At 52.8% G+C, this 12,794-nt stretch overlaps 1 protein-coding gene across 1 annotated transcript in view; it reads left to right on the forward strand.

Moving 5' to 3' along the window:
• CACNA1S (calcium voltage-gated channel subunit alpha1 S) overlaps positions 1-12,794 on the forward strand; it is a 65,112-nt gene that overhangs the window by 9,691 nt on the left and 42,627 nt on the right. Inside the window, exons 3-6 of the mRNA XM_047077269.1 lie at positions 6,317-6,456; positions 8,679-8,821; positions 8,993-9,145; positions 11,382-11,587. Of these exons, the coding sequence (XP_046933225.1) occupies positions 6,317-6,456; positions 8,679-8,821; positions 8,993-9,145; positions 11,382-11,587 (642 nt within the window). The remainder of the gene's footprint in view (positions 1-6,316; positions 6,457-8,678; positions 8,822-8,992; positions 9,146-11,381; positions 11,588-12,794) is intronic.

Raw genomic sequence — 12,794 nt, forward strand, 5'->3', positions numbered from 1 at the left:
CCCCCCTAGACCCGGGGGGATCCCGGTTCTCCCCTGTGGGAAGGGAGGGGGGAAGTATGATGGCAGGAGAGACCCACTCAGATCACGTCTAGTTGGGTAAGACTCCATCGGCCTAAATATAGCCACGTTCCTCACTCCTCAATGGGTCATTTTCCAAACCTGGAGGCTGAGGTGGTCATGGAGACACATGCCAGGACCCTGGATACCCCTTGAATGGTGTGGCCACCGGACACCAGGCTGGCTTAGCAGAAAAGCCGTTGACTCAGTCCCAGCAGGTGGGACTAGCCCTTTGGGCCTCGGACACCCGGCTTCCCTCTCTGAGCCCAACTCTCTTCATCTGGGAAGTAGGAAAAACAGCGTAGCAGGACTGAACCTTCGTCCACAACTAAGGTGCTCAGGAAATGTCATCCTTTTTCCTAGAAATCGACTGTAATCTGGATTCTGAGCCCGTGTCCCTCTGGATGGGGACAGCTTCACCTGCAGTTATTCTTGGGTTAGGGTTAGTCGGCCTGCCTGCCCTGGCCTGGAGCCAGGCCTGTGTCTCAGGCAGTGCTAAGGGCCTGGGGTCACCAGTGCTCTGTCCGCCCTGGAGGAGACCTATTGTTCCAGTCCCACGTTCCCCTCAGGTCCACCCTCCACTGTCTCCATGCAAAGTTTAAGGGGCAGGAATCCTTGGCAAGGTGAGACCCTGCTTTCCTGGGGCTCCCTGGGGCCTCTTCCCAGACCCTGCCACACCTTTAGGGCACTACGAGGACGCAGACCCCAGACCAGATCTACCACTGGGGCCTCTCGGCCCTGGGGTGAGTCTCTGCTTCACTTGTGAGTCAGCCCTCTCTCTTCAACCCCTTTTTCCACATGGTGGGTTCAGGCTTAGAAAACAAAGGCCTGGGGCCCTGGCCCAAACGTCTCCTGGGGCAGGAGGCCCAGCACTGCTGTCTGCTTCAGGGAGCGAGAAAGGGGATGAGCCCAGGAGGAAAACAATCATTAATGTCATGAAAGTAACTCATAACCGCAGCACCCACCAGCCTGCTGGGAACACTTACTGTGAGGCCCCCGGGCATGAAGGCATGTGCGAGGATGCCCGCACGGAGCCCCGCCTCACCCAGCCTGTGCTCTCTACACACACACCGGGTTCCCTCTCCCTCCGCCAAACCCACTTTGGCTCCTTGAAGCAAGTGTACCTTAAAGAGTTAACAACAACTGTGAATGAATGGCCTCCCACCAGGAGGATTTGTGTCCTAACGGATCACCATGGGTTGAGCCTCAGGAAGGAGACTCAGACACAGGAGATGAGGCCCGGCAGTGGCAGGAGGCCTCTGGCTCTTTTGTCAGCCCTGCTCTAGGCTATGGTTCCTTCTGAGCCCTCCAAGGGAGGGCGCAGGGGGCCCGGGAGACTGGAGTCCAGTCCAGCCTTCCTGCAGGCTACAGTGTCGGGGCAGGGATATGGAGGGAGACGGTATGCTAACAGTTGCTTCTGTGATCCCAGACAGGGTCCGGCCAGCTCCCACCCTCTTCCGTCAACGCCTAGGACATGCCAGCGGGGGGAGCAGTTCCGTGGCAGGACTGGCTGCCCCTCATGGATGGAGAATAGCCTGGAAATAGAGGCAGTAGGAGGGCGAGGGGACTGCAGTCTAACCCCTGCCTTTTCCAGCCCAGGACTTTGGGAGTGGCCAGCTCCAACGCCCCCAGGAACAGGTGCAAGGGCTGTGGTCGGGGCCATACTCCGGGGAAACCCAGTTAGAGGTCTGTCTGTGGAGAGACAAGAATTCTCTTGAAGGGGATTGTGGCAGTGAAGGCACTTGTAGGAAGCTGGCAACAAAGTTCGTCTCGCAAAGTCAGACTGGTTCACGGTCCTCCCGTGAGGTCAGGAGGGTCAGGGGATCAGCGCTGTCTCCCCTACTCTGGTCTCAGAGCCTGGGGTGTAGCGTCCCTCCTCAGGAATAGAGATCCCGAGGCTGCACCCGTATTGACTCGGCACCCATTTCCAGTGTGTATGTGGGGGGTTTTTCCCACACCACTGGGCAACACTCTGACACCAGCCGGGTGAACCTACAATTCAAAAAAATTGTCACACTGTCTACCTGGATAGAACATCAGATCTCACAGATGAAGGGCTCGGTCCTACAAGATTGCCACCACCATCCCCAACTTCAGATACCCATAGCAAGTTCGGGTTGTTATCTGTGCTTCTGACGGACGGGTTGTGGATGGCAGGTTCCAACGACCTTCCCCTTGGGTCTGATTAATTTGCTAGCGTGGCTCATGCAGAGAAACATTCTACTTACTAGATCACTGGTTCATTGTAAAAGAATATAACTCAGGTACAGCCAGATGGAAGAGGTGCACACCTTGACCTCAAGGTATGGGGGAAAAGGGCATGAAACTTCCATGCTTTCTGAATGCACCACTCTCCTTCCCCGAGTCTCCATTGTTCACCAACCCAGAAACTCTCTGAACCTGTCCTTCTGGGTTTTCATGGGGCTTTTTAGATAGGCACAGTTGATTACATCACTGGCCGTTGGTGATTGATTCAGCCTTTAACTCCTTTCCCCTCCAGGGAGGTTAAGGGGGTTGGACTGAAAGCTCCAACCTTTTAATGATAGGGTTGGTTCCTCTGGTGATGTGTCCCCAACCTTAGGTGAGTTCCTCAAGTCGTTACTCCGTTAACATAACAAAGACATCTTTGTCAACTCTCATTGCTTACGAAATTCCAAATGTTTTAGGAGCTCTGTGCCAAAGACCTTGAAGAAGAAATATACGTTTCATGTTATAAATGCAATATCACAACCTCCCTTTAAATTACGTCGTAGGAGAGATGATGATTGTTGACTGCTTTTTTAATTCAGTCAACAAACATTTCTTGGGCACTTGCCATGTGTCAGGAAGTACGATGTGCTCCAGAGCAGAGGCTCGGAGACAACTATGTGGGGAAAAAATCGGCCTGTCGCTTCTTTCAATTTGCAATCCACTGCGGACTGGTAGGTGGTCCTACTTCATGGGATCACGTCACAGCTGTGCCCTCTGAGACTCGTCAAGCCCCACCTGAGGCTATGGTCCACCCATGTGCTCGGAAGTTGTGGCGAATTGCTGTGACGATTTCCAAATGCTTATTCTCACTGCCTATGCTTGTCTCAGACTGATAGCAACAGTTTGTGGACAGCACCAGCCTCCAGTCTGTACGTTGAGAAGCAGCGCAGTAAGGACACTGGCTCATTCCTTTGATCACAAACACTGGTGTGGCGGGCACTGTTCTAGATGCAGGTGACACAGCAGGGAACAGAGTCAAGGCCCCTCGGCCCAGGGAAGAGTGATGGGAAGAGCCAGGAAAGACCCTGGATTCCTAGCTTGGGCCGCTCGGTGTCATTGACTGAGACAGAGACAATCGAGGAAGGGAGCAAGTTCAGGAGTAAGAGGAGATCAGTTTTAAGCATGTTGAATTGAAGGTAGGACAGAGCCAAGTCCTTCCTGGTGAGCTACCCGCAGAAGTGACCTGAGACAACAGCTCTGTGGAAACTGGTAGAACACGGTGCAAGCAGAAATCAGACCTTCACAACTGGGCCCAGGCATCTAATAAGAAAAGCTGTGGCTTTCTGAGCGTTTGGAATGTGCCAGGAAGTTGTGGGCGCTTCCCTACAGGAGGCCATTTATTCCTCAGAATAACTCTTCCAGGTAGGTAGTGGTCGTTATCTCAGCTTTACAAATGAAGAAATGGAGGGTCACAGAGGTCAGGAACTCGTCCAAAGAAACAGAGCTGATGGGAACCTTTATGCCACACACCTACTGCCTCCCACCTGCTGATGGCAGCCTCTGAAGGGAGTGCTGAGGGGAACTGGGATGTTTGGGGGAAAGTTGATAACTTCGATCTTGGGGAGAGATAGCAGGGTCTTGCCTGCTGCCTCCAGTCCAACGTTGAATAAATATCTGTGGAATGGATGTCCCTTGTTCCTCCGTCAAAGACTGAGCCCAGGCTGGAGGGGCCATGGGGCAACCCAATGTGGCATTGACAACACTGTCCCAAAACTCAAGAAGGGACATATCCTGCTCCCATGTCCTCCTGGGCGAGGGCCCGTGTTACGTGCACACACGGGGCTCCTATGACAGATCCGTAGAGTTCCAGGTGCTCCGCGATCGGGTCAGGGGAGTGTGGTGGGGAGAGCTGGGCCTGGGAGCCAACAGGCTGTGGAACCTGAGTGACCCCATCTGAGGCCTACGGGCCTCGACAAGCTCACTCAGGGTCTGGCGGCCGTAGGACAGGCAGTGGCAGGTGTGGGCAGCGCTCCCGTGGACGTGGCTGACCGCCCAGCCTCTGAGCACCACAACTATTTTGGGTCCTGTTTTCCCTCCACTCACTCCCACTTCAACTGTCTTGCCCCTGGGGTTGCAGCAACTTAAAACTTTAAATGCTGACTTGACTTCACTCTCCTCCCTATGCTTTTCCCTTACTGGTGAGCCTGACTCCCCGGAAGCCGGCCCTGCCCAGGAACGAAAGCACCCAGCCCATTCATTCCAAGGAGGCCCTCCGTGGCTGCCCCCCACTCCACCTCAGCGGGGAGGTGCCCCGACTGCCCTGTGCATCTCCCCATGGAGCCAGGTGCCCCACGATTCCCGTTTCACCTTCAGTTAGGCACAATCCCTGTAAATAGGCCCATTAGTAGAATGGTATGTTTTGCATTTTAACCATACATTATCTGGAAGAAAAAGCAAGCTTTGAGATTACAACTGGTGGGAGGAACTAGGGGTGAGGTTAAGGAAAGTAGCGTCAGTCCATATGTGCCTCAGTTTCCCCCTCCATATAGAAGGGAAAACTATGCTCTCGGGAATGTTCTCTGAATGACGAGCTGGGAGGTTTCTCGGACCGCATCCATGTCAACGGGCCATTTGGCAACCTCTTCCCTTGCTTCCCACAGCTACTACTTGGAAGTAAAAACAAATTCTCTTCCAAATCATTAATGGGGTGGCCCGTTTCCTGATCTGACTCCATCCAGAATAAAGAATTCATATTATGAATTCATAATCTGAGTTATGCCTGCGGAGTGTGCTGATGGAGAGGCCCTGGCCGGGGGAGGGCTTTCCTGGGGGTGTTGGTGACTAATGGTAAGGGAGGGCGCTGGTTGGGGCACAGACCCCCTCGTTGGTCAGCTCCAGAGGGCAGTCAACCCCTCCCAGGGTTGTGTAGTGCTGTAGCTCCGTCCTGCCTGCGGGCCGGGCGACACCCTCTCGGGAGACTGGGCTTGTCCGCGGAGGTTGGTGGGGGTGGGGTGGGGTGCAGGGCTCTTGGAAGCCACCAACCAGGGTTCAGATGGCTGCAAGGAGAGCAGTTTCAGCCTGGAGTCCTGGCACAGGGGATGCTGCCTTCTCAGTTAGAAATAGCTCTCCTGGGCCCAGAGGTGGGGGAAGGGTGACTGGGTCCAGGACGGGGTAACTGAGAGAATCAGAGGATCGGGCTGCAGGGCCAGAACGTGGAAGGGTCAGCAAGGCCTCCTGCAGGGCAGAGGCTGAGCTGAAACCCCCACCCCCCCTACCTGGTACCTGCGGGCCCTCCTCCAGACACAGTGTGCCCGATTCCCCTCCCCCTGAATCATCCTGTTTGTGGGTCCCAGAGGGCTCCCCGAAGGCAGCTGGTGTGGGCGGGCTGGTAGGACGAGCAGGGGGAGGTTACAGAAAGATGGGTTAAAGGTGAGACCCCCGACCAGCCAGAGAGGGCCATCTGGGGTCCTGAGAAATGCACCCCCTCTCTGCAGTCATGCCCCACTGTCGGTCCTCAGGACGGCGCGAGAAGAAAGATGCCCAAACCAGAAACCACCTGGGGACCTTCACTTTGGGGGCTGCCCAGACCATTCATTTATTCATCCAATTCTAGGCCACGGAAGTGGAGTGATAAAAGAAATGAACAAAAATCCACATACTTCATGGAGTTTACATTCAAGTGGGTGAGACAGAAAACGAACAAGATAAAAATATATATGGTATTTTTAGCTAGGGATAAGTGCTAAGAAGATAAACTAAAGCAGAGAAGAGGAACAGAAAAAGTCAGAGGTCACTCCAGTTGTACTTGTGGGGCCAGGGAAGGCCTGGGTGAGGGATGACTTTTGAGTAAAGACCTGTAGGAAAGGAGGGAGCTGGCAATGTGGGGATGTGTGGTGGTGATGTGGGGTTGGGGGTGGGGGGTGGGAATTCCAGGCGGAGGGAACAGCCAGTGCAAATGTCCTGGGGCAGGCACGTCTGAGGAACAGTGTGCCTGGAGGAGAAGAGAACGGGAGGATCAAGGGCACACCCGGAATACACAGAGGAGTGGTGTGACTGTTTGCCTCCACAGGAGAAACTGGAGTATTTCTTCCTCATCGTCTTCTCAATCGAAGCCGCCATGAAGATCATTGCCTATGGCTTCCTGTTCCACCAGGATGCCTACCTGCGCAGCGGCTGGAATGTGCTAGACTTCATCATCGTCTTCCTGGGGTGAGGCCCACATGTGGGGAGTGGGGTTTGAGGTCAGAGGGGCTCTCTGAGGACGCTGTGCCCACCGCCGCCACCAGCATCCCAGAGGCAGGCGGGGCCCCCAGCACCATGCACGCCCTGCCGTGGAGCAGCCTCTGTTAGGGGCTGGCCCCTGCCTGTCGAGAGTGACACACTGCCCTGGCAGGTCCCGCCCCTCCCCCAGCGAGGCACCACGGGCTCCTTTCTTCTTTTCACCTCACACAAAATGGGAAATGATGGGTGTGGTTTCAATGGCCAGCAGTTTCTGGACATTTATAAATGTCTCCGCCTTTATTCCCTGGACCTACATGGGGTATATGGGGAACCTGTTATTTGGGCTCACAGAGATGGATATTTAGAAACCTGTATTTGTCTGCCCGGGGGGACCATAACCAAATCCCACAGACTGGGGGGCTTAAACAACAGAAACTCATTTCCTCGCAGCTCTGGAGGCTGGAAAGCCGAGGTCAAGGTGTTCCCAGGTTTGGTTTTTCCTGCAGCCTCTCTCCTGGGATTGTGGGTGGCCACCTCCTCCCTGCGACCACGTGGTCCTTCCTCTGTGGACACCCGGGTGCCTCTTCGTGTGTCCGAATTTCCTCCTCTTCTAACGACACCAGCCAGATTGGACTAGGGTCGACCCTAACAGCCTCACTTAACTTAACTCTTTAAAAAGAACTTGTCAGGGGCGCCTGGGAGGCTCAGTCGGTTAGGCACCCAACTTCACCTCAGGTCGTGATCTTGTGGCTTGTGGGTTCGAGCCCCACATTGGGCTCTGTGCTAACAGCTCAGAGCCTGGATGGAGCCTGTTTGGGATTCTGTGTCTCCTCCTCTCTCTGCCCCTCCCCTGCTCATGCTCTGTCTCTCTCTGCCTCTCAATAATAAATAAACATTTAAAAAAAAATTTTTTTTAAGAGGCCTTGTCAGGGCACCTGAGTGGCTCAGCCAGTTAAGCATCTGACTTCGGCTCAGGTCATGATCTCATGGGTCCGTGGGTTCAAGCCCTGAGTCGGGCTTTGTGCTGACAGCCCAGAGCCTGGAGCCTACTTCAGACTCTGTGTCTCCCTTTTTCTCTGCCCCTTCCCTGCTTGTGCTCTGTCTCTCAAAAATAAATAAATGTTAAAAAATTTAAAAAATAAAGTAAAAAGGCCCTGTCTCCAAATACAGCCACTGTCTGGGGTACCGAGGGTTGGGGCTTCAACATCTGAATTTGAGGGGTACATAATTCAGTCCATAATATAACTTTTAATAACCGCCCCCTAATTACAACAGCAGCATTTATCAAGCACTTACTATGTGTTTTACATGTAACATCTCATTTAGCTTTTTCAACAATCTCATTTTTTCCACTTAAGGAGGCTAAGGCTCAGAGAGGTCAAGCAACTTGCCCGAGGTCGCATAGCTAGCCAGTGGCTGTGCCAGGATTCGCACCAAGGCGATCTTGGCTCCAGAACCTGGTATTTAACCACTAGGCTGCCCCTCGACTCAATAAACATGATGTTGATGATTTACTAATTATCCCATGCGGCTTTAGGCACACTGGGGAAGGCAGAATTCTGGGAATCGGCCTCTACTCTTGATGAACCAGCCTGGGGGGGGGGGAGGCCAAGACAAATGATGACAGAATAATAGAGTGTGGGAAAACAATAGCACACAGCGCACCATTGTTGGACTCAGCGACTTGTCCCAGGGGTTCCTTGTCAAAGGCAGGATTCATAAAGAAGGGTTTGAGATGGTCTTCAGAGGATAATGGGAATGCGAGTGAATTGAGAGGAGGAGCAAATGAGCAGGAAAGGAAATAAGAGGGCATTGTCAGAAAGTGCTGCACAGGGAGACACAGCTCTGGGCTTTCTCCTCTGGGTCCCCACTGAGTGGTGACCTTCAGCACCCCCCCACGGGGTACACTCAGCTCCCAGGCCACGGCCTGTGAATGCCTGTGGGTCTCCCTGAACACCCCCCTTCGGTGCCCAGATTGGACATCTCAGATGGATCCAATCCTCTTTGTGCAGAGTCTGAACTTGGCCTCAGAATCTTCTAATAAAATTTTCCAGACCGGCATGACCAAACCCGAGTTAGTGATTGATGAGAGTTGCTTCCTGTCCCCTAGGCCTGTCCACCGGCCCCTTGAGCACAGATGAGACACAGGGTCCCAGACCAGTCGCTTGTCTGACCACTGAGCCCTCTTCTCTCCCTCTTCTCCCCTCTAGGGTTTTCACCGTGATTCTGGAACAGGTTAACGTCATCCAAAGCAACACCGCCCCGATGAGCAGCAAAGGGGCTGGCCTGGACGTCAAGGCCCTGAGAGCCTTTCGTGTGCTCAGACCCCTCCGGCTTGTGTCGGGGGTGCCGAGTGGGTGCCGGTGCTCCTGCAGATGCCCTTCCTCCTCCCCCAACCCGTTCCCCGGCCCAGTTCTGGGTCCCCTTCCAACCCAGAGGCTTCCCAGGACATAGAGAGTGGGAGGGCCAGGAGACCAAGAGGGGAAGTGACTCCTCCTTTCTCCTCCCTGCTCGCCCTCTGCAGGCCTGCAGGTGGTCCTCAACTCCATCTTCAAGGCCATGCTTCCCCTGTTCCACATCGCCCTGCTCGTCCTCTTTATGGTCATCATCTATGCCATCATCGGGCTGGAGCTCTTCAAGGGCAAAATGCACAAGACCTGCTACTTCATTGGGACAGGTGAGCTCCCAGGGCGCTGGGGCGGGGTCGGGGTGGTGGTGGCAGTGGCGGCCGTAGTCCCAAGACAACTCAAAAGGGACAGCCACCTCAGCCGTGGAGAAGGTCATTGCTTCCCACACCTGTTGACCTGAGGAATGGTTCTCTCTTGGACAAAGTCTCCCTTGAAGGAAGCACAGGTCTGCCAGGGTCAGTGATGGAGGCACGTGGACAGGGGCCCAGGCCACAGCTTGCTCTGAATGGAGCACTCCCACCCCAAATAAGTAAATTGGTATCTTTGGGCTTTCTGAGCCTGCTGTGGCTTGAGCTGCAGGTCAGGACAAGCCCGAATTTCCACTTGTACTTTTCTTTACAGCCGTCATTTTAGCTTTAGTCAGAGCCGGGACCCACAGAGCAGTGTTTGAAAGGGGATCTCAAGAAAGCACCCAGAGCCGAAGGGTTATTTGTAGGGTTCTCAGAGATAATACGTCTTGAGGCCCAGCCGAGCCTGACCCCAGCCTTCTAAGCCAGTAGTTCTCAAACTGGTTGCCTCAGGACTCTTGGCACTCTTAAAAATTATTAAGGACCCCAAAGAGCTTTGGTTGGTATGGATTTTATTCATTGACGTTTATGGCATTAGATACGAAAACTGAGGAAAAAATGTCACAATATTAATTTATTAATTCATTTTAAAAGGACACTAATAAGGCCATTATGAACATAAATCATTTATTTTATTAAAAAATTACTGTATTTTCCCAAACCCAAAACATTTAACGCAAGAATGGTACTGTCTTACTTTTTGTCTAAATCTCTTTAATGCCTGGCTTAATAGAATCTGCTGGATACCCACAGCTACCTCTGTGCTCAGTCTGTTGTGAAATCACACGTCATGTAGTCTCTAGAAAACTCCACCCTGCGTTTGTTGAAGGATCGGGAGATGAAATAATGTCTTGGCATTATTATAAAAATAATTGTGACCGAGTGGGGGCCCTGAAAGGGTGTGGGTCCCACACTGCACTCTGAGACTCATTGCTGCCGAGATGGCAGGTATCGATCTGTCTCGGTTGGAGGGTTGATTCTACCAGGGTCGACAGGAATTGGTGATGGCATGAGGAAGAGGTGACTTCTGTTAGGAGAACCCCTCCCACTGAAAGCCCAGAACCTAACTCACCAGAGTAACCCAGGATGGCCAAGACTACAATACCTGCAGTGTCTTGGGAGACACCTTACTTCCCCAGGCCCACTGACAAGGGGATGGGCAACGCAAGGTCCAAGCCCAACCCAAAACAGTGAGCTCTCATAGAGCTTTCAGTGGTTTCATTCCTAGTCCCCTCCTAGTTAAGCCTCATCCTGTTCCTGTAACAGTCTATGTCCTATGATAACGCGTTATCCAGACAGAGAGGAGGAGACTTTCTATCACAACCTTCAGACCAAATTTGGTGGTCTCATCCAGTGTTCTCATGCGTTCTTGACCAGTGCTGGCCAGCCGTGCTCAAAAACCTTTCTGGGATGGGCCCTCCTTGCCTTGAGGGGTCAGGGACCCACTCAGAGCCCAGAACTATTGATGTTCTCCTCTCCCTTCTCCAGAAGTTGGAGGCAACATGGTAAATACGGGTAAGATAGGGCATTCCAACTCTGATGAGCCAATTTAATCTCTGAACACAATAGAGGACTAAAACATCCCCCGATAAGAAGGGATCCAGGATGGAATCCAAACTGAAGGATTTTAGAGATAATAAGAGCCCCATCCAGGGACACAGCGGGGACTGCTGGGAATGCCTGTAGACCCGCACCCCTGAAGCATCGTGTCTTGTGCAGCTCATCTCAGTACCATTGGGGTATCTCCACGTCATCTCCCAGAAGGAACTCTTGAGTCAGAACACGTGTGACCTTGCCCCTCACCTCCGCCCCAGTGGGATAGCTGCCTCCTGTTTTAAAGCTCTGTGGATATACCTGGCATTCACATTACACCTGCTACGTAGGTTACGTCCTCATAGGAAAGTAATCCTCGAAGCGGGCCCTCTGATGAGGCCCTGGGGCCTAAGATATGACCGCTGCTGCCTGTAGACATCCACGGCTGGGCCCCTCGCCCCAAGCAGCCCTCCTCCTCCATCGCCATATGCTCCAGGGGGCGCAGTCCTTTGTGTTTTCAGCTGAGTGTGTTTTAGATCTATTACTCAACGATTGCAAACTACCCTCTCTCATTCCTGTCCACCTGCTCCTCTCATCTGATGCTCATGCTGCCTTCTGCCCCCAGATATCGTGGCCACGGTAGAGAACGAGAAGCCTTCACCCTGTGCCAGGACGGGCTCGGGACGCCCGTGCACCATCAATGGCAGCGAGTGTCGGGGCGGCTGGCCGGGGCCCAACCACGGCATCACGCACTTTGACAACTTTGGCTTCTCCATGCTCACCGTGTACCAGTGCATCACCATGGAGGGGTGGACCGATGTCCTCTACTGGGTGGGTCTGGCCCTGTGCCTGCAGAACCTTCTGCCTTCATCCGCAGGCTCGTCGGGGAGGGGGAGGGGCTCGACAGTCACTGACTCCAGTGTCCGCGGCTGCTTCTCACCCCTCCCTGGGAAACCTACACGGGGTGCGTGGCCCCCTTCCTGTCCCCAGGTGTGTGTCCCACCATGCTTTGGACGATCCCCAAGGTACAACCTGTCTGTGCAGAACCTAAGAGGTGGGAGAGGAATGGAAACCAGGAGCTCCATGGGTTCTGGTCTCAACTTCTAACTTTTCCCTAAGCCTGGCTGTAAGCGACTCATTCCTGTGACCTAGAATCTCAGATTTCTTGAGGGATAAAGGACCCTTTGAGTCTTTTTTTTTTTTTTGCCCCAGGGCAAGACTGCTTTCCCATATAAATATTTTTAGATATGAGTTTCCTTGTCTATAAAATAAAAATACTGCCTACATCATAGGGTAGTTCTGATGGTTACTACCAGGAAGATTAACTGAATTACAACAGTAATGTGGTCAATGCTATATAAGTTTTCTTGTTGGAGTATATTATTTATTTGGTGTTATCAGGAGCTAGGTTGCGTTTCTTAATTAATCTTCCAACAATGGAAGGCATGGTTCCCACTTTACAGATGAGGAAACCGAGGCTCAAGGAAGTCCAGTAACTTGCCCACAGTTATGGCGCTGGTGAGCAAACTCTAATCCCTCGGGCTCTGATCCCAGGACGCGTAACCACAACATGATACTGCCTGTTGGGGAAAAGATTGTCAAACAGTCAGATGCTTTGCAAACATAAAGGATTAGTATGGGTAGTTCTCGTCAGCTCATATTTTGGGAGCGAGTTATCAAACATGTCAAAGGACTGTCACGTGTTATTTCACCTCTATTACGGGTCTGTGAGGGTCGAGCATATATCATTATCCCCATGGACAGATGGGATAATGCTCAGAGATGTTAGGTGACTTGTCTAGGGTCACAGAGCTTGTTTATGAAGGAGCTGGCCAAGCTCACGCCGAGACTTTTTAGTGTTTCTTCTACTTTGAAAAATCTTGGCTGTAAGGAAACCAACTGGAGAGAGAGTATATGAGAGAGTTGAGCCCAGGGGTGCCCGGGTGGCTCTGATGGTTAAGCATCTGACTTCAGCTTTGGTCATGATCTCACGATTTGTGAGTTGGAGCCCTGCATCGGGCTCTGTGCTGACAGCTGG

The sequence above is a fragment of the Lynx rufus genome, unplaced genomic scaffold, assembly GCF_022079265.1.
Source record: "Lynx rufus isolate CCGP_SWC_20201006 ecotype Redwood Valley unplaced genomic scaffold, mLynRuf1.p SCAF_15, whole genome shotgun sequence".
In the NCBI taxonomy this organism is placed as follows: domain Eukaryota; kingdom Metazoa; phylum Chordata; class Mammalia; order Carnivora; family Felidae; genus Lynx; species Lynx rufus.